Source organism: Hyperolius riggenbachi, chromosome 10 (genome assembly GCF_040937935.1).
Source record: "Hyperolius riggenbachi isolate aHypRig1 chromosome 10, aHypRig1.pri, whole genome shotgun sequence".
Taxonomy (NCBI): Eukaryota; Metazoa; Chordata; class Amphibia; order Anura; family Hyperoliidae; genus Hyperolius; species Hyperolius riggenbachi.
This window is the reverse complement of record NC_090655.1, coordinates 115,541,276-115,565,837: the sequence shown is the minus strand read 5'-3', so window position 1 is coordinate 115,565,837 and position 24,562 is coordinate 115,541,276. Positions and strand designations below refer to the sequence as shown.

The 24,562-nt window shown below is 43.3% G+C and overlaps 1 protein-coding gene across 2 annotated transcripts in view; it reads left to right on the top strand.

Annotated features, from left to right (window-relative positions):
* The window catches only part of MARCHF8 (membrane associated ring-CH-type finger 8), a 355,638-nt gene that overhangs the window by 142,868 nt on the left and 188,208 nt on the right, over positions 1–24,562 (top strand). For both annotated transcript variants that reach the window (XM_068257609.1, XM_068257612.1), the window contains exon 2: positions 5,914–6,074. In XM_068257609.1, the coding sequence (XP_068113710.1) occupies positions 5,988–6,074 (87 nt within the window). In that variant the 5' untranslated portion in view covers positions 5,914–5,987. The remainder of the gene's footprint in view (positions 1–5,913; positions 6,075–24,562) is intronic.

Sequence of the window (24,562 nt, the reverse complement as noted above, 5' to 3'; positions counted from 1 at the left end):
GCCCCATCATCTCCTCAATGGCAGCCCTCATTAATCGCTCTGGCGACGGACTGATGGACACAACGTTCTCCTCCGGGGAGGGCTGCTGCTGACCACTGGCTGCTGGGGTGGATGTTATAGCTTGCGTGGGGCGTTGGCTGTTGCTGTTGTTGGGAGTGCTGCTCACAGCGGAGGTCTCTGGGGAACTCATGTTGAGCTCATATAGTGGTTGACGGTGAGTGGAGTATTACTGATCCCAGCAATATACACACTGACTGGCAGAGTACGCAATGCTATATAGTGTGGCTGAGCGGTGTACACAGAGTGGCAGTAAACACAATGCTATATAGTCTGGCTGAGCGAGCGGTGTACTACTGTTCCCAGCAGAATCAGAGTGACAGTAAACAATGGTATATAGTCTGGCTGAGCGGTGTACACAGAGTGTCAGTAAACAATGGTATATAGTCTGGCTGAGCGGTGTACACAGAGTGTCAGTAAACAATGGTATATAGTCTGGCTGAGCGGTGTACACAGAGTGGCAGTAAACACAATGCTATATACTCTGGCTGAGCGAGCGGTGTACTACTGTTCCCAGCAGACACAGAACAGTAAACAGAATGCTATATAGTGTGGCTGAGCGAGCGGTGTACCACTATTCCCAGCAGACACAGAACAGTAAACAGAATGCTATATAGTGTGGCTGAGCGAGCGGTGTACCACTATTCCCAGCAGACACAGAACAGTAAACAGAATGCTATATAGTGTGGCTGAGCGAGCGGTGTACCACTATTCCCAGCAGACACAGAACAGTGAACAGAATGCTATATAGTGTGGCTGAGCGAGCGGTGTACCACTATTCCCAGCAGACACAGAACAGTGAACAGAATGCTATATAGTGTGGCTGAGCGAGCGGTGTACCACTATTCCCAGCAGACACAGAACAGTGAACAGAATGCTATATAGTGTGGATGAGCGAGCGGTGTACCACTATTCCCAGCAGACACAGAACAGTAAACAGAATGCTATATAGTGTGGCTGAGCGAGCGGTGTACCACTATTCCCAGCAGACACAGAACAGTGAACAGAATGCTATATAGTGTGGCTGAGCGAGCGGTGTACCACTATTCCCAGCAGACACAGAACAGTGAACAGAATGCTATATAGTGTGGCTGAGCGAGCGGTGTACCACTATTCCCAGCAGACACAGAACAGTGAACAGAATGCTATATAGTGTGGCTGAGCGAGCGGTGTACCACTATTCCCAGCAGACACAGAACAGTGAACAGAATGCTATATAGTGTGGATGAGCGAGCGGTGTACCACTATTCCCAGCAGACACAGAACAGTAAACAGAATGCTATATAGTGTGGCTGAGCGAGCGGTGTACCACTATTCCCAGCAGACACAGAACAGTGAACAGAATGCTATATAGTGTGGCTGAGCGAGCGGTGTACCACTATTCCCAGCAGACACAGAACAGTGAACAGAATGCTATATAGTGTGGCTGAGCGAGCGGTGTACCACTATTCCCAGCAGACACAGAACAGTGAACAGAATGCTATATAGTGTGGATGAGCGAGCGGTGTACCACTATTCCCAGCAGACACAGAACAGTAAACAGAATGCTATATAGTGTGGCTGAGCGAGCGGTGTACCACTATTCCCAGCAGACACAGAACAGTGAACAGAATGCTATATAGTGTGGCTGAGCGAGCGGTGTACCACTATTCCCAGCAGACACAGAACAGTGAACAGAATGCTATATAGTGTGGCTGAGCGAGCGGTGTACCACTATTCCCAGCAGACACAGAACAGTAAACAGAATGCTATATAGTGTGGCTGAGCGAGCGGTGTACCACTATTCCCAGCAGACACAGAACAGTAAACAGAATGCTATATAGTGTGGCTGAGCGAGCGGTGTACCACTATTCCAAGCAGACACAGAACAGTGAACAGAATGCTATATAGTGTGGCTGAGCGAGCGGTGTACCACTATTCCCAGCAGACACAGAGTGGCAGTAAACAGAATGCTATATAGTGTGGCTGAGCGAGGTACACAGAGTGGCAGTAAACAGAATGCTATATAGTGTGGCTGAGCAAGCGGTGTACTACTATTCCCAGCAGACACAGAGTGGCAGTAAACAGAATGCTATATAGTGTGGCTGAGCGAGGTACACAGAGTGGCAGTAAACAGAATGCTATATAGTGTGGCTGAGCAAGCGGTGTACTACTGTTCCCAGCAGTGACACAATGACAGGGGGGACCCTGGCTAGCGTGGCTGGAGCGCGAACTACCCTGCCTGCCTACCCAAAGCTAAACCCACAGACAAATGGCGGAGATATGACGTGGTTCGGGTATTTATTTACCCGAACCACGTGACAGTTCGGCCAATCAGAGCGCGTTCGGGTCCGAACCACGTGACCCGTTCGGCCAATCACAGCGCTAGCCGAACGTTCGGGGAACGTTCGGCCATGCGCTCTTAGTTCGGCCATATGGCCGAACGGTTTGGCCGAGCACCGTCAGGTGTTCGGCCGAACTCGAACATCACCCGAACAGGGTGATGTTCTGCAGAACCCGAACAGTGGCGAACACTGTTCGCCCAACACTAGTACTTACCTCAGAAGGGGGAAGCCTTTGGATCCTAATGAGGCTTCCTCCATTCTTCACAGCAGCCCCAATCCAGCGTTGGCTCCCCCAGAGGAACGGCCTCCAAAATATTGGCATATGTGAGCCTCACGCAGGGATAGTTGCCACTCCGGCTCCGGTGGAAATAGCTGAGCCTGATCAGGTCTCCTCTACTACGCGAGCGCGAGCCGTCTGAGCCTACACAGCAGAGCGGACCCGAGTGGGCTCTGCTATTTCCGCCAGAGCCTGAGCTTCAATCACCGCCTGTGCGAGGTTCACACTGTTCGGGGGTTGCAGCGGTGGAAGGGCTTGTTGGCAAACTTTGTTGTGCTAGCACTGGATCAGGATGCCAAGGAGGACCAGGGAAGCCTCATTCGTATCCAGAGGCTTCCCCATCCTGACACAAGTACCCTCTAGCTGGCACATTTTTTCACTACAGGTACTGGGTTCCAATGTAGGTAGAAATGATTCATTTTTATACTTCCTAAATATTAAGTAGGCATCAGACATCAAGAGGAGTGTTGCTTGGCTCTGATGTCACCTAGCTCATATGATGTCACAAATAAAGGGTTTTGGGAATGTGCCTTTGTTTCCCATACATGCCACATTCATCCAAAAGTGAGGGCGCCTCTCCCGTTCTCTCCACTGAGCTGACATCTGCATTTAGCTGCAGATGACTCGCTCAGCCAGGCATATGCACAAGGGCTCCATCCTAAATTTGTTGGGCTGCAGTTTTATTACAATTATTACTCCATCCCTGATCATAACAATTGATATGGAGCACTAAAACCTGCCTAGGACTGTCACTGTGTCACAGAGGAGTCAGCAGTGTAAGGAAACAGTCTGTAAATGATTACCACTATTCACAGCTCAAAAAGTGGTGATCATCAGCAGCATAGCACTAATGAAACGCTGCTACAACTGATGGCCCCCTCTGAAGTCCTAGCCTCTGCATCCTCTATTGCTACACCACTGTTTCCTGTTGCTGTACACCATAACAAGCACAGGGAGCCTGGATCAGTAATGTTTTCCAGAATCTGGCACTTAGGAGATTCTGCACACCTAGCTTTTAGTTGTTTAAATTGTCCACTAGGTGGCAAACATCCTAGCCTAGGATGGGTTGCTGAAATGTACCTGTAATTGGTGTTTTGATTGCAGTTGCCTCTGTAAATATGCAGCAGTAAGATGTACAGTACAATAAATCCAGGACATCCTCCTATGGCTGTGCTATGCCCTTGTTCTCACTTCTAAAGTCTCTCTACAGATAGAAAGCGCCAGCGGGTTAATCAGCTCTGCAACATTTACCCGAAGCGTGGGTGTGCTCTCTGCGGACATCACAATGTAGCACAAAATGAATCAATAAAGAAATTTAGTGCTGCTCTATGTGGGGAATAATGCTTACCATTTAACTCTTGTGTTGGCAAATACATTTATCCCCATATTCCGCTGTGCAGCTGCTCGCTTCGTAAAGTGAACCCGAGATGAAAATCAACTGATGAGATAAAAAATTGAATTAATCCTTTTTTTTTTTTTTTATAGACATTTCATGGTTTTAACATTTCCAAAGTAGATTGAATGTTTTGTCTCTGCTTAGTGGCAGCCCCTTAGGAAAAGGGTAGTTCATGTTTTTTCACAACCCTGCCCTCAGAAGTGGTATTCTGCCAGGAAAACGTTTATAGCTGTAATTTGCTCATCAGTGATGGTTACTATATTTCTGACAAGGTACAGACAAGACAGAAGCTGCCACTTACATGCCTAGATATTAACTCTTTCAGGCAGCAAAATAAAACCAGTAAAATGGCCTGGTTATTAGTGTTTTTACTGTACATACACGTTTATCTCATCAGTTCACATGTCGCCTCAGGTACACTATAACTTCTTCTGTGAGTGCCCAAGTCCACCCTAATCAGTCCAGTAACAATGTGGAACTAAGAGAGCCATACTTCTAGCGATTCTGCAGCTTGATCAACCATCCGATTCAATTATGGTATCAAATCAGATGAAAATCTGTGCCCCAACATGTCCGCCTGCTTAACAATTCGATCGCTTTGTGGGCCAAAATCAGTTGAATGCATTAATCGGACATGCTGGAAAAGCATTGTTGAAAGTGCTTGATCGGGTGCATGGTGGTAGTGGCGTTCAATATCGGGACGACCAATGTGTACATGATGGACCTCCCCAGGCTGCTATTCCCCCCCCCCCCCTTTCAAGTGTAAAATATCACCCCCAGTGCCTGTAATCCGTAAATTCTCACCTGTCCTGCTGGAGCAACTCCAAGCATTCTCCACTGACACCCACATTACTGCAAGTGCCTATCATGTGGCACTAGGGTATGGCGGTGACAGTGGACGTAGATGTGAGGTGAGAATTTACAGAGCACAGGCACCTGGGGGGACATTTTGTTTTACACTGGGGGGGTCGCCTCTAGGCTGATTCTGGATTGAATGAATTCTGAAATCAATCGGCAATTGGTCTGCGGTGCATGGTCAGGCAACAGATCTCGCTCTGATCATATTCGATCAGAGCGAGATCTATCTCATGGTCGATCTGCCCATGCATTGCTAGATGTATGGGCATCTTTATTAGCTGGAAATAAAATGTGGTCATACATAACCACTTCACAACTGAGGAGTTTTACCCCTGAAACACCAGCGCGATTTTTACCTTTCAGCGCTGCTGCCATTCTTTTTTTTTTTCTGTAATATGATTGGTTATTGGGGACTGGGGTCCCCATAACCAATCATTGGACTGCAGAGCTGGGGGGTGTGTGTGTGTGCGATCGATCGCGCGCTGCACGTTTGTTTATTTTTCATTGTTCTGAATGAAGACTGCTTCTGTTTGAAGCCGTCTTCATTCTATTCGCAATCGGCGAGGCTAATTGGATTTAGGAACGCTTGTTCCTAAAGTCCAATTAGTCACCTGCTGTGCGGGCTGGCTGGAGTGTGCGTGCGAATTCCCCGCCCACTCCCAGCCAGTAAACAAACAAGTGCGCCTTTCTCCGTCCCTGGGGGTGAAGCGGTGCGCTGAGGGACGGAGAAATTTAGCACTGGGGGGGTTAAGTGGTTAAGTTTGCAGTACCTTGGTTGCAACATTTCCTTTTTAATCAAGTAAATAGCAGCTCCGTTTAAAGTTTCCTTCCTACATACTATATACAGTATACGGTATGTTACACATAGAGTTCAAGGAGTTCAGAGCTTAGAATTAATGTTTTGTTTTTTTGTTTTTTAGAATTGAGGCCTGACTACACATTGTTGGGAACTGATAAACGTGCAGTTCATGACTCTAATGCTTATTCATTTTTTACTGCAGAAGTCAAAGCAAAACTTCAATATGGGAAGTAATGGAAGTACTTCTTGTGGACAAGACTAAGCAAGGAAGCTGTGATGAAAATGCATCAGATGTCAGTGGTACCAACCCGAGACCTCCATTCTTCATGTTTCCAGAAAAAAGCCAAAGAGAGAGAAGAACAGGTAGGATCAAGCTTGCTGTACTCAGTTTTATGGTATTTTAATTATGAGCCTCTGCTGCTGCCATTTCTTGTTGAGATTTTAGTCTGCAGTTGTTGCTTTTTTGGTAAAAAAGCTGAATGGCCATATTGGTAGCGTATAATCAAATACACAAGAGATGGGTCTGCACACAGACTTCAGGGTACAATATGGTTTTATAGTCGCAATGCGTAACATATACAACATACTATCGTCCAACCGACGATCGTTTCGGGGCCTAGAACAGGTCCCCTTTATCAAGGCATAAACAGACAAAATATGTAAATATGTTCCTGCACCAGCATTACTCCACAAAAAGGTGTGCTGTTCTTTTGGTTCCATATTAGTAGCGTAACACGGTTTAGAAGGCAAAGTAAACTTTGAGTAGTTATTCATGGGAAAGCATTTAGTTTTTAATTTCCATGCTCCTTAATGGGCATCCATAGACACTTCTCATTGGTGGTGTTGCTAGGCCCTATCATAATTGGTCGTTTCATGGTAGTGTTCTGGTGCTGTGCCCCTTCTGATATTATTTAACTGTTCTCACACCATAACGCTCCCATTAACATAACATTATTTGCATACTGTAACCTTGCTGGCAACATTAGGCAGTTTCCACTAGTCCATCTATGCAGTTGCCTAAGGCTCAGACTCCCCAGGGGTCCCACAATATAGGGACTGTAAATGTTGAAACTTTACGGTCAATACAGTATGAAAATGTGTGTTTTATCTAATACCGTCCCTGGGCAACATGAAACGGTTTTCCTTTCATAACCAGTGGTAAATGATTGACACTAATGCTAGACCCTGCAAAGTAAAATAGTTGAGATATAAAAAGGGGGTGGAGGGTGGGGGGAGGGGTTGGACTCTCCTCCAAAAAGACTCAAGTCCATGTAGCCACAAAAACAGCGTCTGTCATTTCATGGACCATAACATCCACTTCATCAGGTCAATAATTACATCCACTTCATCAGGTCAAGTAATGTTAAAAAACTGCACCACAGGTGACAATGTTAAAAGGGGCTATTAACTGTAATTTGGGTGCCTGGAGGCGCCCAATAAAATAGCAGACGTAATCCACCTGTAGTTGCTATTTGCCGTTTATAACAATGCCGCCCATGGTGGCGAAAATATATCAGAACATATGACAAAGCATAATAAAATGTAATTTTTAAATTTCTATAGAAATGGTAAAGAAATTGCTAAATAATAAATCCAAGGGCTGAGTGATACAGGATGAAAATAATACGTACTAGTGGTACCAGGTAAAGAAAAGCGCATTGTACCAGGATGGAGGCGATGGGGAGGAGGAGAACTTCCCTCCTACAATAAATATGTCCTGAAGAATATTAACCAGTGCAAAGGGAAACTGTGTAATAATGGTAATTGTACCTGAATATGGGAATCAAGGCATAAGGGGCACCTCCATAGTGGCTGTTCATCCATGGTTGATGTATAAATAGCCTGTTCATGTTTCTGATAAGTAAGTACAAATGAATGCATGCTCAGAAAGCATACTGATCATGATAATTGGTGGGCAGACTTCACCGATCAGCCAGCTTTACGAGGGTTATACATTCTTTATTTGTGGCCTACACCAATGAGAGGTGGTGTCCACCCAACTTGGAGAGGGAGGTCTTTGTGATCCTGACCCAGAAGTGATGCGGATCTCGGGTGGAAATAATCTGATTGTCTTTACATTACTGGTAGTGCATCTATGCAAAAACCACACAGAGGGGGAAAAAAGCCGCATTGAGGTTTTTTTTTCTCAGATACACGTATTCTCCCACTGAACCGATGCCTAACCTTTTTCATTTTTTTCGATTAGATTATTTTATTAGATTATTCCGATAGATCAAATATAAAGATTTTTCCAACATGTCAAATCGTTTTTTATAAATAATAAAAAATAAAAAATCGGGATAATTTGTTTTTCTTGATCGAAAAAAAGATTTTCGCCTTTCATTTGATTCGATCGTTTTAGTTGTATAAACGTGAAACTCAAATGTTTTTTTTTTTTTTATTGTACTGTGTATGGGCACCATTAAGGCCTTTTACCACAACACAGCTGAATCGCAAAATCACAATTCGCTAGTGATTTTTAAATCGCTAGGGTTACTTTATCATAGAAATCATGAGAAGTACTTCTATACACTATAGTGATTTGAGTTGGAAATCGCAATCGCTTTCCAGAACCATTTTTAGAGTGATAATGCAATGCAAATGAAAAATCTCAATCGCATAACAGAATTAATGAAATATCGCAATCGCTGGTGTTTGTGATTGCTAGTGGAAAAGGGCCCTTAAGGGGGCCTCGCCCAAGGACTCCTTACTGAATAGGTGCTGGCTTATTGAACAGGAAGAGGTTAGATTTGAACCCAGGTCTCCTGTGCCAGAGGTAGAGCCCTTAACCAGCACACTGTCCAGTCACTGGCAGGGTACACATATCTAATGCTGGGAGTACATGGTTCATTTCTGCCGTGAGTTTCTGCTCTTGATCTTTTTGCCACTTGATTCTGCAGTCGATTCTATTATTTTCCACTCGTTTTTCTTATCTTTTTCCATTCACTTCCATCAGAAATCGAGCGGCAAAAGAATCGAAAAGGAGATCAGACATGTCGGACATTATCTATCGAATCATCTAATCAGCTAAAAAACGAACAGTGTATTCCCAGAATTAGCCTTTGATGATTGGCACAAGAGGGTCCATGCAGTTTTTAAAGCAGAGAGGGACAATGAAGTAGCTCATGGTAACAACAATCTTTTAGCTGGGCATTACACTGGGTGGCTTCGGGGTACAACTAAAACCAATGTGTAATGGGTAGTGCAGATTTGTCTCTTTTCCTTTCTTTGCTTCTATAGGCTTATACACACGTCGGCTTTTTCCAAACAACCGGTCGTTTGGACGTCAAATCGGGCGTGTGTACAGTCGGAAGTTCAGCTGATAACGCTGGTTTTTGACGGATCCGCCAGGTGGATCCGTCAAAAACGGCGTTATCAGCTGAATGACCGACTGTACACGCCCGATTTGACGTCCAAACGACCAGTTGTTTGGAAAAAGCAGACGTGTGTATGAGCCTTAACTCTTTTTCCTTTGTGCTCTCTTTATCTCTGACAGCTTCCATAGGTCTCACACTTTGGGTTGACCCAAGAAGGATAATCAGGGCTTCAGCACCACCTTACATTGATGATACATATTAACGAATGATTGGCTTGGCTAGATTTTTTTTTTTTTTTTAAAGTGGACCTGAACTCAGAACTCAGTCTACTTCCTTCTTTCATTGAAGCAGAGTTAACATCCTGTGTTTACAAATTAGCAGCCCTGCCGAGGCTGCCAGCTGACACAGCTGAGAGGTCAAATTACAACTTGTGAATAGACACATGAGGGGGAACCAGACAGGTTAAACTCTTTAAATATGTACATGGTGCATTCTCTGTTTTCCTTCTGTCCTGTGTAAGAGTTCAGGTCCACTTTAAACGCAGGAGTTCCCATGGAAGCCTAAAGCGCCTACAGGCATTCAGTTGTCTTTCTACCTGTGAAAGATCACGTTGGACGGTGGCTATTGCACGTCTGTGGTTGCTCTCTGCAAAAAGCGGTAGAATTTAGGCCCATATGCAATTAACCTTTTCACCGGAATTATCTCCTAGGACATAATTTTTATCTTCTCTAAAAGCTAACTTTTCAGCATTTTACAATTGAAAAAGAACCTAAAAGTTGGTGAAAAATGTTATTCTGAGTATTGTCTTGCTTGCTGTTGTCTTAAAATGCATTTTATGACAAGTTGTGAAAATCTCACCTGGGAGAAATCGTAAGAGAAAAGTTGACTTGCATGCGGGCCCTAATGTTTGACTCGCCAACATATGGGAAATGTTGATACATAGTAAATAGGAAAGTCATGAGTTCATTCCATCATTGCTTCTTCAAAACCGGTCTGAGCTGAACTTCTACAATAATGGAAATCCCTTGCTGTATTCAGAATGCAGTCACATGTTTAGCTGCTGTCAGTGCAGGTTTATAGCAGTTCTCCATTATTTTTAGCTTGTGAGCAATTTTGTTTTTAGGATACTGTAAATGATGTTGTGGTCTATAGTTCATGGCCATTTCAGTACATTGGTATCAGGTTATAATCATTTATCTCTACAGCAAATATATAACTACTATGGACACAGAACCCAAGTCTGCCTCCATGGCATATACTTGATAGAAAATCATAGGAAAGATTTTTTTTTTTGTTTTTTTTCAAATGGGAGGTGGCATAGCAAATTTCACAGCGCTGTATTTGCCATGCGATTTTGCATGTGTTCCAATTCATTCAACCCAATCACAAACGCAGGCAAAATGAAGTGTGCACTATGATTGTGATTGGGTCATAAAACAGATTGCACCACTCTGTACAGGGCACCACAGCAAACACGTCAATTGGAGCGCAGGAGATTTAGGCGCAGCCGGCGCCACCATAGACCTAATAGACCGTGGGGGCAAGACCGTAATAAGAAATATATATATCTATATCTTAGTGCACAGAGAGTAACTTCATCGCCGTCAGAAGACGGAGCTGAAGTTACTTTTAAACCAATGTAATTTGTCCGCCAGCAATAGCTGGAAGCTGAATTACATAATTTCCCACTATCCACGTGGACCTGGAGGGGAAATAGTAATTAACGTCGCTGGGAACTTGTGCCGCAGCAGGATAAGCCATATATCCGCTGTATCCTGCGCCCAAGTCTGCCGGCGCCAATTTTACTTGTATACCACCGCAGTTGATAATTGATACCTTTGCGGTCAGTAAAATGCATGCGCTTCGAAAATAGTTTTGAAGAACATGTAGTGCATGACCAGGCAGGGCCCATACAGGATGGACCTACCATTTACCTGAAATAAAGCCATGACACCCAATTGGAGTTTAAAGGCCACAGCTTTAATGCAGATTTAAGATAATACAATCTAGAACAAAATTAAATTAACCTGCATTAAACAATAAGAATAACTTGTGTAACTGCGCTCTGACAGGTCCCATGGCAATGCCTTTCCTCTTCGTGAATGTCACCGTACCAACCACCGGCTTGCGCTAAAACCTTGTGCCACTAACCCTTGCCAGTGACACCCATTAAACTTTATGCCACTAAAACCTCGCCAGTGACGAGAATGGTGCCATTAACCAGTCGATGACCTACCCTAAAGCCATCTAGTTTAATGACCCAGAAATCATTGTGCCATTACGTTCCTCCATGGCACCCATATATCATAACCAGCACTATGCACTACTAGCATAAAATGCCTTCTTCCATTCGCCAAGCACCGGTGTGTACTTCTCGTTTCAATGTCGTCCAGGCCGGCATTGTCACGGACCATCATTGGTGCTTGCCGCTACCAGTACGAATGCCCGCCCTCAAACAGAATGCGGCTCAGACTTCCATCTTTGTACCCCTCTACCTGCAACTACTGCTCTGCCAAGTGTGGGTATATGTATGTATAATGGGCACCAGAGCCCTCATCTTGCTACCCTTTACCTGCAGCTACTGCTCTGCTGAGATTAGGTGCATATGGGAAACTAATCCCTGTTTGTGACATGACATGGCCCTACCCCCCTTTTCCCGCAGCTAGCGTTCCCATCTTTCGATTTATTTCATTTTATTTTTTTTAATTTACTTATTTTTTTAAACCGTGCCATCGCTTTTTCCCCTTCCCCCTGCGGCTAGTGCTCTGGAGGGTTTGGATGCATATAGAAAAGAAATCCAATTCCAACTTTGTAATCTGATGCTGCCCTAACCCCCGACCTGCAGCTAGTGCTCTGCCAGGCGTGGATGGAAGTAAGTTTGGATTTCTTACAGATATATGGTTCGATGCATATAACCAACTATACCGGCCCATCGTGTAATGTTTAAATGATCCTGAGCCGGTAAATACTTCATATGTGTAAAGTAATATCCCCTTTACATAGAGGGGTTGTTGTAATTGTGCCCGTTGATGTGACGGTCATTTTTGTAGCGTATAACGCATTTATACTGTAGTAAGACATTACCGTGAGCACAGTGCCCACTTTTGTTTTGAATATTGAGAATTCTAAATAAGATGGGCCATCATGGCTCCTTTTTCCTTAGTTTCTGAAATATTTGCTGAGGGAAGGTCACTGATCAATACGGGAGGAGGGGTGGGGGGGACTTACCAAGATCCCAAAATCAAATCAGTGATGTTTATACTGTATTCACCGTATACTCTGGGTATATAATGTACATATAATGTAGTAATGAGTGTATATAAGACATATATTGTATGATGCGATCCTCATTGCTTTTTCTGGCAATCCAATATAATCTATACCCTGCAATGACCAGCAGTTATACTGGATGTACCATATGATGCAGTCCTCTTATGGGTAATTCTGCTCATTTTAAGTGTAAGTTTAACTGCATGCTGGAGAGTGCTTTACTAGGACCGTACCACGAAGGTATATTAGGTAAACTTTACACACATATGCATACACACCTACAGTACACACACGTATAAACCTACATATGAGGACATACACCCACACAAGCCTCTATACATTTGACTAAATTCCCAATTTTTTATTATATATTTCTCTACCCATACACATGTACATCCACACACATACGTCTGCCCAAACACCCGCATACGCGTACCCCTACGCATACCTCAGGACTGCGCAATCCGCTGGTGCTTCACAAATACAACAAACAAGCAAGTAAGGAGTAAATACCTACCCACCCCCACACATACACCATATATGTGTGTATGAGTATTCTGACTGACTGCTTTAATGAAATTGTGAAGTGATGTAGTTGAAGTGAAGTAATTCATTAGCCAGTAATTAGCATCATTCTGCTTTACAACTTTTCTGGATACTAAATAAATGCTAACCATTGTTTTGTATAACTGTTTCTTCCTCCTAACATGTGGCTTTGTTCTAACCAGCAGGGACATATGGCTACTCCACCCCCTTTCTACCTTGACAAACCTCTGCTTTTATTCTTCAAGGAGTGACATTGTACAGGGTAAAGGCTAGCTGAATACAGTAGCATCTCCTTGTAGTAACTCTGGGATGGAAACTGACATAAAGGAAACTAGGTCCTTAGGGCCTGCCCATGCAGCTGGAGGGAATATGCCATGTATGGATGATTCTGCAGTAGGACTTTTGCCATAGGACTTAGTTGGCTTGGTCCCTTGAAGTTTAATACAAAGAGAATCTACTGTAGTGAGAAAAAATAACAAACACTTACCATCCCTTGATCCTGTGAGAGTGTCCTGTATCCAGTGACCATAGAGTTGGCTGTATCCTATTCAGGTAAAGACAGAGAAAGTTTTCCTGCCATGCCTTATATTGCCTGGGGGAAGATACCCCTCAGGCACTCCACCTTTTATTTACACCAGGTAGCTGAATGTTCCTGGTCGGTCCCTCCTAGGGCTCGCCCAGTCATGCCCTGATCTTTCTAGCCCTGCTTGATGTCTCAGGTTACTTAAGGGACCTAAGGGAGGTAAGAAGAGGATGGTCATAGCTTACACACCTTACCTCACTCAGTTGGACACACATTTTAAAGGGAAACTGAAGCGTACAATTTTTTTTGATATAATGAATTGTATGTGTAGTACTGATAATTAATAGAACATTAGTAGCAAAGAAAAGAGTCTCATGTTTTTATTTTCAGTTCTATAGTATAAACATTGCATCATTCTGTCATATTTGCAATTACAAACACTCTGTATTTTAAACTATGAAGCAGAGCAGAGCTAGTAACCCTTTGAACTCCCCTGCAGTAAAAACTTAGCTGAAGCTGTTTTTATGTGTTTCTTTAATGTATAAGTGTTTCAGAAAATAGGACGGCCTCTGACCCAAGTTGGGCCGTAGAGCTCAGAGCAGCTCTTTTGCTTAGATAACTGAAGCGTTTTTTTACGAAAGTTTTTATTAAATTTTTAGATCAGTACTAAGCGGTATACAGACTATGCAACCATTAAATCACCATAACGCACATACACGAACACCAGAGAAACAGGTATAGAATACTGGTATACTCTGTACACTATAAATAAACTGTCGGCAATGGATTCCATGGTCGGGTATAACAAGCACATACTGTAGAGATAGTTAGAGAAGTATTCCAATGCATGCGCGCAGAGTGGAGCTTATATACAGGGAGTGCAGAATTATTAGGCAAGTTGTATTTTTGAGGAATAATTTTATCTATCGGCAACTTGAAACCAGGCTGTCAAACAACATCCTGGACCCTCTACAATCTGGCTTTAAGAAACACCACAGCTGTGAAACAGCCCTCATGCAAGTCTGCAACGACCTGCTCATGGCAAGGGACAGAGGGGAATGCTCCATGCTATTCCTGTTGGATCTCTCAGCAGCTTTTGATACAGTTGACCATGAAATCCTGCTTAACAGACTGCAGGAGTACTGTGGCATCAGTGGATCAGTCCTCCAGTGTTTCAGATCATTCCTGACTGACAGAACACAGAGAGTATCCCTAGGTCCTATAATGTCCAAACCTGCACCTCTACAATTTGGAGTGCCACAAGGATCAATCCTATCCCCTCTGCTGTTTGCAATCTACATGTTGCCACTCGGTACACTTATTCTACGTCATGGCCTGACGTACCACTGCTACGCAGATGACACACAGCTATGCCTGTCCTTCAAACCTGGTGGAACAGACCCTAACCCAAAAATAAACTCTTGCTTAGCTGAGCTACAGGCATGGATGAACGATAACTGGTTGAAATTGAATGCTGACAAGACTGAGGTCCTGTTTGTCCAAAGCCAACACTCGCCATCAAAACAGCTCTATCCTAAAGCAACACCAATCAGGATTGGGAATTCAGACATAAACAGCTCCAACCTTGTGCGCAGCCTTGGAGTACTAATCGATGGGGAATTGAGTTTCAGAAACCAAATTCCATCTGTAGTTAAATCTTCCTTCTTTCATCTGAAGAACTTTGCAAAGATTAAACATCTGATTCCCCCAGAGGATCTTCAAACCCTAGTCCACGTCTTCATCACATCACGGTGGACTACTGCAATGCCCTTTATGCTGGCCTCCCTAAAAAGGACCTGCGTCGCCTTCAATTAGTGCAGAATGCTGCTGCCAGATTGCTAACAAACCAGCCTCGCCACTGTCACATTACTCCTATCCTTCGCTCACTGCACTGGCTACCAGTAGAATGGAGAATACTCTTCAAGGTTGGACTGCTGACATTCAAATCCCTGCACAATCTGGGCCCTAGATACATAAAGGACCTGCTGAAGCTGCACCACACCTCTCACAACCTCAGATCAGCAAGTTCTATAAATTTGGTCACTCCCAGAGTGCACCTCAAAAAATCTGGAGATAGAGCCTTCTGTCATGCTGCCCCTACTCTTTGGAACTCCCTGCCACACCCAGTAAAGACAGCACCATCCCTGGAGCTATTCAAATCCAGACTGAAAAGCCACCTGTTTAGCCTGGCATTTCCAGACTTATAAAATTCTTCCTCTGTACCACGATAGTCGGAGCAATGCTTATGCGCTTTGAGTTCCATGGGAGAAAAGCGCTTTACAAATGTTATTTGTTGTTGTTGTTGTTGAATATAGCCACCTTTCTTTGCAAGGACACTCAAAAGCCTGCCATCCATGGATTCTGTCAGTGTTTTGATCTGTTCACCATCAACATTGCGTGCAGCAGCAACCACAGCCTCCCAGACACTGTTCAGAGAGGTGTACTGTTTTCCCTCCTTGTAAATCTCACATTTTATGATGGACCACAGGTTCTCAATGGGGTTCAGATCAGGTGAACAAGGAGGCCATGTCATTCGTTTTTCTTCTTTTATACCCTTTCTTGCCAGCCACGCTGTGGAGTACTTGGACGCGTGTGATGGAGCATTGTCCTGCATGAAAATCATGTTTTTCTTGAAGGATGCAGACTTCTTCCTGTACCACTGCTTGAAGAAGGTGTCTTCCAGAAACTGACAGTAGGACTGGGAGTTGAGCTTGACTCCATCCTCAACCGGAAAAGGCCCCACAAGCTCATCTTTGATGATACCAGCCCAAACCAGTACTCCACCTCCACCTTGCTGGCGTCTGAGTCAGACTGGAGCTCTCTGCCCTTTACCAATCCAGCCACGGGCCCATCCATCTGGCCCATCAAGACTCACTCTCATTTCATCAGTCCATAAAACCTTAGAAAAATCAGTCTTGAGATATTTCTTGGCCCAGTCTTGACATTTCAGCTTGTGTGTCTTGTTCCGTGGTGGTCGTCTTTCAGCCTTTCTTACCTTGGCCATGTCTCTGAGTATTGCACACCTTGTGCTTTTGGGCACTCCAGTGATGTTGCAGCTCTGATATGGCCAAACTGCTGGCAAGTGGCATCCTGGCAGCTGCACGCTTGACTTTTCTCCGTTCATGGGCAGTTATTTTGCGCCTTGGTTTTTCCACACGCTTCTTGCGACCCTGTTGACTATTTTGAATGAAACGCTTGATTGTTCGATGATCACGCTTCAGAAGCTGTGCAATTTTAAGAGTGCTGCATCCCTCTGCAAGATATCTCACTATTTTTGACTTTTCTGAGTCCTTCTTTTGACCCATTTTGCCAAAGGAAAGGAAGTTGCCTAATAATTATGCACACCTGATATAGGGTGTTGATGTCATTAGACCACACCCCTTCTCATTACAGAGATGCACATCACCTAATATGCTTAATTGGTAGTAGGCTTTTGAGCCTATACAGCTTGGAGTAAGACAACATGCATAAACAGGATGATGTGGTCAAAATACTCATTTGCCTTAAAATTCTGCACTCCCTGTACATTCATGATTGGGTAGGAACTGTATGAGCAGAACTAGAGGGTTGGCCCAGAAGGTACCTAACAATCCAAGGAGCCCAGACCTGATTGAAAATGTGCACAGTGTCCTTTAAGTTGTGGGAAATTTGTTCCTTGTGGTATACCCACCACATCTTTTGCAGCAACCAAGAGGTAGATGCTAGGGGACGTTTCCAAAACTTTGCTATAAGATACCGATTGACCCCACAGAACAGAGTTAACGGCATGTTTTGAGATTTAAGGGGCCCATATACTCAGCCGATTTTTGGCCGATCGATCAAAATGTATTGGTCGATTGCAAATCGATTGACCAATCGATCGATTTGCGGCCGATTTCGATCGATTTCAATTGATCTGGCAGGCTGGAAAATCTAGGTCGATCTGTTGAGATTGCTTATCATTTTGCATTGGCCCTAATGGAAATCTGATGGCAAAAAAATGCCATCAGATCGATTTTTCAATAGATTTCAAACTGAAATCTATTGGGAATCTGTTCCTAGTAAAAAATGTTCCTAAACACATCAGATCAGAAATTTATCTGATGATCTATCTGCTGCTAATCTGACAAGTGTATGGCCACCTTTATGCTGGGCATACACGGCTAGATAGTGCGCCAGTATCGAGCCAGCGGCTCGACGCCGGCGCGTCACTGCTAGTGCGTGCGGATCGATTCCCGCTCGTCCCCGCAGGCGCTTTCTAATCAGCACTTCGGTTTTTTTATTCTGCCCGCCGGTATTGAGCGCGGAATCGATCCGGCGGGCAATCGGACCTGTCGGAAATTATTAATCGAGCCATCAGCGGCTCGATTGATAAGAAGAAACGAGCCATGTATGCCCAGCATTAGAAAGCCCAGGGGAATTTGCACAAATCAAGGATAACTGAAGTTTTTTTTAACCCTTTCTGCACTGGAAACAATATGAGACGCTTTTCTTTGCTACTAAGGTTCAATTTCTTAGCTGTACTACACATACAATTCATTATATCATAAGTTTATTTTCACTTCAAATTCCCTTTACCAACTTGACAAGTATCATGAGGCTCAAGATACTGTTGTTCTGCTTATTAAAGCCTGCACATCTGCATGTTTACTTTCAGCACAGTGGTGTCTGCTCCTAGAAGCACATACAATTTAGCAATTTAAAATGTGATTAAGCTTTGCAGATAACCTTACATGACCCCTAATACGAAGGTTATCCTCTCGCAGTGAGAGGAACATAATCATTAACCTACAGTGCTAGCCTCAAAATGAATGTTTATCCTTTGTCATGATTGTTCAAAAGTTCAACTAGAAAGACATCTTTTATACTGATGTCATGTGGGGAGGACGAGCGTCGAGGACTCGATGGCTGTGTAACTATAAGTTGCATGGCTTGGTGGTGGTAGTTGGATCAGTTTTTGAAAAGTTTTCTGCCGATGTTTGAAATGGAATGTTGCAATGCAGCTGCATAAGACACTGTACTGTACACCTGAGGAAGCGCGCAGGTCCCGCAAAACGCATAGTCTTTTCCTGTGTGCAATAAAATTATTATCCTCAAACCTCCTACCTAACTGTTTCATCACGTGTGTGTGTGTGTGTGTGTGTGTGTGTGTGTGTGTGTGTGTGTGTGTGTCTTTGAGTATTGATGGGCAGGGATTGGAGCTTGGTGAAGATCTCCCCATCTGTGTTATTCTTACCACACCAGAAAAAAAATCATCATCAGAATCCCTTCATGCTTTGCACGGCATCAGTGGAAAAATGCCCGGGCAGTTTTCTTTGATGGGGTGGAGTTTAGCTTCTGTGCAGCTAAAAATGAAGCTTTGGTAAGAAAAATAAAGTTCTGATGCTGTGAAACTGTTAAAGAAACACCAAGCCTTTACAGTGCTGTGGAGTAGAGTTTTAGTCTGGAGGTTCACTTTGTCGAGCGTGTTGCACAGCAGGAGAGATTGGCAGCGCTTCCAGAGGCTGCACCAAAATAACTACCTGCATAGATGTGCAGAGCCCGAAAAACGGGCAAATTACGCAACTTCCATTCAAAACTGGTACAGTAAAGGAGGGTGTTAGCTTCAGCAAAAATATTTACACAAATTCCCTACTAGACTTTTCCACGGTGATGACGTACCCTCAAGGTACGGGCAAATTACTGCAGTCCTCACAACTTGCATTCAAAGGTCAGGTGTATGTGCGGGCCATAATTCCCCAAATTTGTGTTAAAAAAAAATAAGTTGCTTATGTGTAAGGCCAGTTTAACACCGTACCGGATTAAAAAAAACCTGTTCCGTTTTAAACTGATCAGTCTGAGACTATGGCCTCAGTTTTTCCATTCTGTTTTCACGTCTCCACTCGCTTGGTACCTGTCGTCACATTTGCGTTCCACCGCCATCGGTTGGGTCCTCTGCACATTTGTGAAACCCTAATATACATTTCTGAGAACCCCATCAGAAGCATCAGCCCCCTGTTGTTTTTCATAACACCAATGGGAATCTTCCCTTAGCACCAGGTAGGATTTTCATTGGTCCACTACTCAGTGAACCAATGAGAATCCTCCTTTGGGATGGTGGATTCCCATTGGGCGATTGCAAACCAATTGTAGCCTGATGCTTTTGCTGGGTTCTGGGAATTGTATACCAGTGTTTCTAGTATGCAGGAACCTGAGTGGACAGCAGCAGCAGTGGCGGAGAACATGAATGGAAAGGCAACAGGTGAGTATCAGCCTAGTCAGAACAAACACTGTCCGTTCTCATAAGCTAGTATTGAATCTGTCAATCTGCTTTGTCTGGCTGATTCTAAAGAGTTGTACAGTACCCAGACTTGTTCTGCTCACCGAAATGGTCCGAACTGACCTGTTCCAAACAGTCTTATGTGAATAGATCCTATTGCTTTGTATACAATCCATTTAGATCTGTTCCATTTATTACTGATAAATGGAACTTTCAGTGCCAATGTGAAATACTGTATATTCTGGCGTATAGGGCTACTTTTTAACCCTTGAAAAGTCAAGGGTCATCTTATACGCCGGATGTCATTAATGCCGGGTGATACGCCCTATCCTGTTACTGACTCTCAGATCTCGCCGCTGAGGACTGCAGTAAAGCGGTGCAGGCGCACATGTGTAAGATCTGAGAGGCAGAGAAGGAGGTAAATGGGATACAAGGTGGGCCGGAAGGGTGAAAGAGGCGTGTTTTATGGGCACAGCGCAATCTATTCTTCCATACCGCTCTGATAAACAGGTAGACAGGAGAGCTGACCAATCCATTTAGGGAGAGTTGACCAACACAACCAGTCTCCTATATACTGGGTACCACATACAGTACAGCACCAGGATCTGTTCATCATACATAGCACCAGTATATCATGATTTATTTTATTTTTTAATTTGGAGTGCGTTGGAAGAGGGGGTAGTCTTATACGGCGAGTATATCCCAAACTCTATATTTAAACTGGAAAAGTTGGGGGGTAGTCTTACACGCCGGAATATACGGTATATCAATTTCAGTTTATAGCAACGACAGTCCATGATGCAGGAGATGGCCAGAGCCTGGATTCCTGACCAGTTCATTTAATAATATTAAATAAATATATTTCTTACATAGGTTTCTTACATATGCTAATTAAAGAGCTTCTGCACAGGCACAAATGGGCTCTGCAATGCCTTTTCATATCAAACAAACAACCAAACACAGAACATTTATATTGCGCTTTTCTCCTGGCGGACTCAAAGCGCCAGAGCAGCAGCCACTAGGATGCGCTCTATAGGCAGTAGCAGTGTTAGGGAGACTTGCCTAAGGTCTCCTACTGAATAGATGCTGGCTTACTGAACAGGCAGAGCCGAGATTCGAACCCTGGTCTCCTGTGTCAGAGGCAGAGCCCTTAACCATTACACCATCCAGCCACTATATCTATATCTAGAAAATGTCTAATTCCTGGTACACACGATTACATTTTCTGGCAGATTTACTGCCAGATCGATTATTTCCAACAGGTCCGATCTGATTTCCGATTGATTTTCCGGCCGTTTTTTTTCTCTTTCATAAAAGTGAATGCAAAATCGATCGGAAATCAGATTGGACCTTTTGGAAATAATTGTTCTGGCAGTAAATTTGCCATAAAATCTCATTGTGTGTACTAGGCATTAGTGTTGTGCTTTAAAAGGTATCTGAAGTGATGTGATGTGATGAGATAAACTTGTATGTGCAGTGCCGTGCCTGCATAGAGCTAGGCTTTGATCATTTTCCTTTTTACACTGTAAAGATGAAGAATCCATGGCTGTACATGACACAATCTCTTTAGTTTGACTTGGCTTGACATAAGTGTTAATGTATCAAAAAAAACCTTAGTAGTTTGAGTACTTCCAAGCAGCACCTGCCTTAAAGGATACCCGAGGTGACATGTGACATGAGATAGGCATATGTATGTACAGTGCCCAGCACACAAAAAACTATGCGGTGTTCCTTTTTTTTCTTTCTCTGCCTGAAAGAGTTAAAAATCAGGTATGTAAGTGGCTGACTCAGTCCTGACTCAGACAGGAAGTGACTACAGTGTGACCCTCACTGATAAGAAATTCCAACTATAAAACAGTTTCCTAGCAGAAAATGGCTTCTGAGAGCAGGAAAGGGATAAAAAAGGTCAATAGTTCCTAGATTTTAGCTCTGACATACTGCAATGAATGTATCATTGAGCAAAAACAATAAAACAATAAAGGGAAGATTAATCAATCCCCTGATGACGCTAGTTTGCGAAACCAGTTGGGAAGGAGACAGGCGGCACCTTTATACTGTACTGCTGACCCATACACACGTGCAACTTTCTCGGGGTTCCCATTGCATGGCCCCCGTATGTAAGTTGTGTTTTTATGCTATTTTTTATGCTGTTTTTACTATGGAAACTCTATATTAAACGGTTTACACTAAGAGTTGCCGGTTTTTTTTATGTTTACTACTGATATCCATATGTGAGATGAATCATTGCTGAATTGGTGGATCCTGGACAGACTGTTGCTTCCTGATGTCCTACCAAATCGTTGATACAACCTTATAAAGTGGGTTGTCACCAGCTGGTAAGCCTCTTTCCTTTTTCTGGGTATCCATGATTGCAGAGCTGTGCCGTTACCCCAATACTTATTGTGGTGGAGATTTGCCTGCTCTTATTCTTTGTTGAAGACTCGTCTTCTGTTTTTGGACTCTGCGCTAATCCTTTATAATTTACCTGTTTGTGAACTCTGGACATTGTTCTTCTCTCAGCAGCGGCCACTTTGTTTCCTTGGCGCTGATACACTTGTGCAAAGAAGATTAATTAGGTTGATCGATACATGCTATTGATTTTGGGACAAATTCTATCAAAAAGGAATCTATTTAGAACTTGAGTCTCTGCAGATTTGATCGATCAAATAGTCTGCTGGGAAAATCCATAAGTGTATGCTGAACTTGACTTTCACTGAGAACTAACTAATCCTTAAATTGGACATATTTACATAGTAACTTCCCCATCTATTATTGTAGCGGCACCAATACCTGTGACCAGTTGTCCAGTAAACCCTCAACAGGGATTTTTTTCAATGATAAGCTTTGAGTTGGTGATCAGTACAGTTATCGCCAAGGGCATCACAGAGGCTGAAAATTACATAGTACAGCCCAGCCATGGTCAATATTTTTTTTTAGTAAACCCATTATCGTTTTGTTGTTGTATTCTAAACTCCTGCGTCAGATTACTTTTATTATTTTTTTAAACTGGCCAATGTTCTCTTTTATATTGTGTGTATGTGTTATATGTAAACACAGCAAAAAGAATCGGAGTCCATCTGATGTAGCTTTCCCATTCTATTCTGCATTTTATAGCAGATTGCCATGGTAATGCTTTGTGTTTAGCCAGTATGTTCATGGTAGATTTTGCATCATCTTGTGACATTCCAGCTATTGTGAGCACAATGCCAGCTTTATGGAAGAGATTATGCTGGAAAATGCAGCCGGTTTGTTCAGGTGAAAGAAAGCAGAGCTCCCTGTAGGCATAACCCTGCTGGAAAGGACAAGCCTAGAAAAGGACCTTGGATGTAAAAAGACTCACAAAAGAGAAACTGCTGGTGCATCGGGGACCAGAGCCAAGGTTTCACTTTGACACCATTTAGGAAATAGAAGGAAGCTGCTTACTTTACTATGGACAGCACCAAAGTTTTCTTTTCAGGAACGTCTTATTAAAGAATGGTTGTTCTATTAGAGACCCAGCATGTTCCATACAATTTCCAACGGGGACAGGCTGAAGGCCTTTAGTCTGCCTTGAATTGTAAATGTTTTGCAAGAAGTTTAAAATCAGCGCACATGTATGTGAATTATGTATTTGTTTTTTGTATTTGCTGTACAGGTTCTTATATATGCACTTTTCATGTACTTTACTAATAGTTGGTGTTCATTGTTATCACATGGGCACTGGCTTATATATCCGTTTTTTGCCAGTTGCTCTTTTCTTCTTTTTTTGATTTTTCACCCATTCTTTTTTATTGTAAGCATATGAGAACAGTGATCATAGTTCTTTGCACTTTTTTTTTTTTTTTTTTTTTACAATAATGGAGAGAGACCATTTTTCAGCCTGCTGTGTATGTTTATATACAATTGACACACTTGTGATCTAGTAATCATTATTTAATGGGGCTGGATTTCCAAGGGCAATTGGTTTAAATTGGGAGATTTTAAACTTGTTTTAAAATGTGTTTTATTGATTTGTTGAATAAAATAGATTTTTCATTTTGCACTATACAGTGGCTTGCAAAAGTATTCGGCCCCCTTGAAGTTTTCCACATTTTGTCACATTACTGCCACAAACATGAATCAATTTTATTGGAATTCCACGTGAAAGACCAGTACAAAGTGGTGTACACGTGAGAAGTGGAACGACAATCATACATGATTCCAAACATTTTTTACAAATAAATAACTGCAAAGTGGGGTGTGCGTAATTATTCAGCCCCCTTAGTCAATACGTTGTAGAACCACCTTTTGCTGCAGTTACAGCTGCCAGTCTTTTAGGGTATGTCTCTACCAGCTTTGCACCTCTAGAGACTGAAATCCTTACCCATTGTTCTTAGCAAAACCGCTCCAGCTCAGTCAGATTAGATGGACAGCGTTTGTGAACAGCAGTTTTCAGATCTTGCCACAGATTCTCATTTGGATTTAGATCTGGACTTTGACTGGGCCATTCTAGCACATTAATATGTTTTGTTTTAAACCATTCCATTGTTGCCCTGGCTTTATGTTTAGGGTTGTTGTCCTGCTGAAAGGTGACCCTTTCCCCCAGTCTCAAGTCTTTTGCAGACTCCAAGAGGTTTTCTTCCAAGATTCCCCTGTATTTGGCTCCATCCATCTTCCCATCAACTCTGACCAGCTTCCCTGTCCCTGCTGAAGAGAAGCACCCCCAGAGCATAATGCTGCCACCACCATATTTGACAGTGGGGATGGTGTGTTCAGAGTGATGTGCAGTGTTAGTTTTCCGCCACACATAGCGTTTGGCATTTTGGCCAAAAAGTTCCGTTTTGGTCTCATCTGACCAGAGCATCTTCTTCCACATGTTTGCTGTGTCCCCCACATGGCTTGTGGCAAACTGCAAATGGGACTTCTTATGCTTTTCTATTAACAATGGCTTTCTTCTTGCCACTCTTCCATAAAGGCCAATTTTGTGCAGTGCACGACT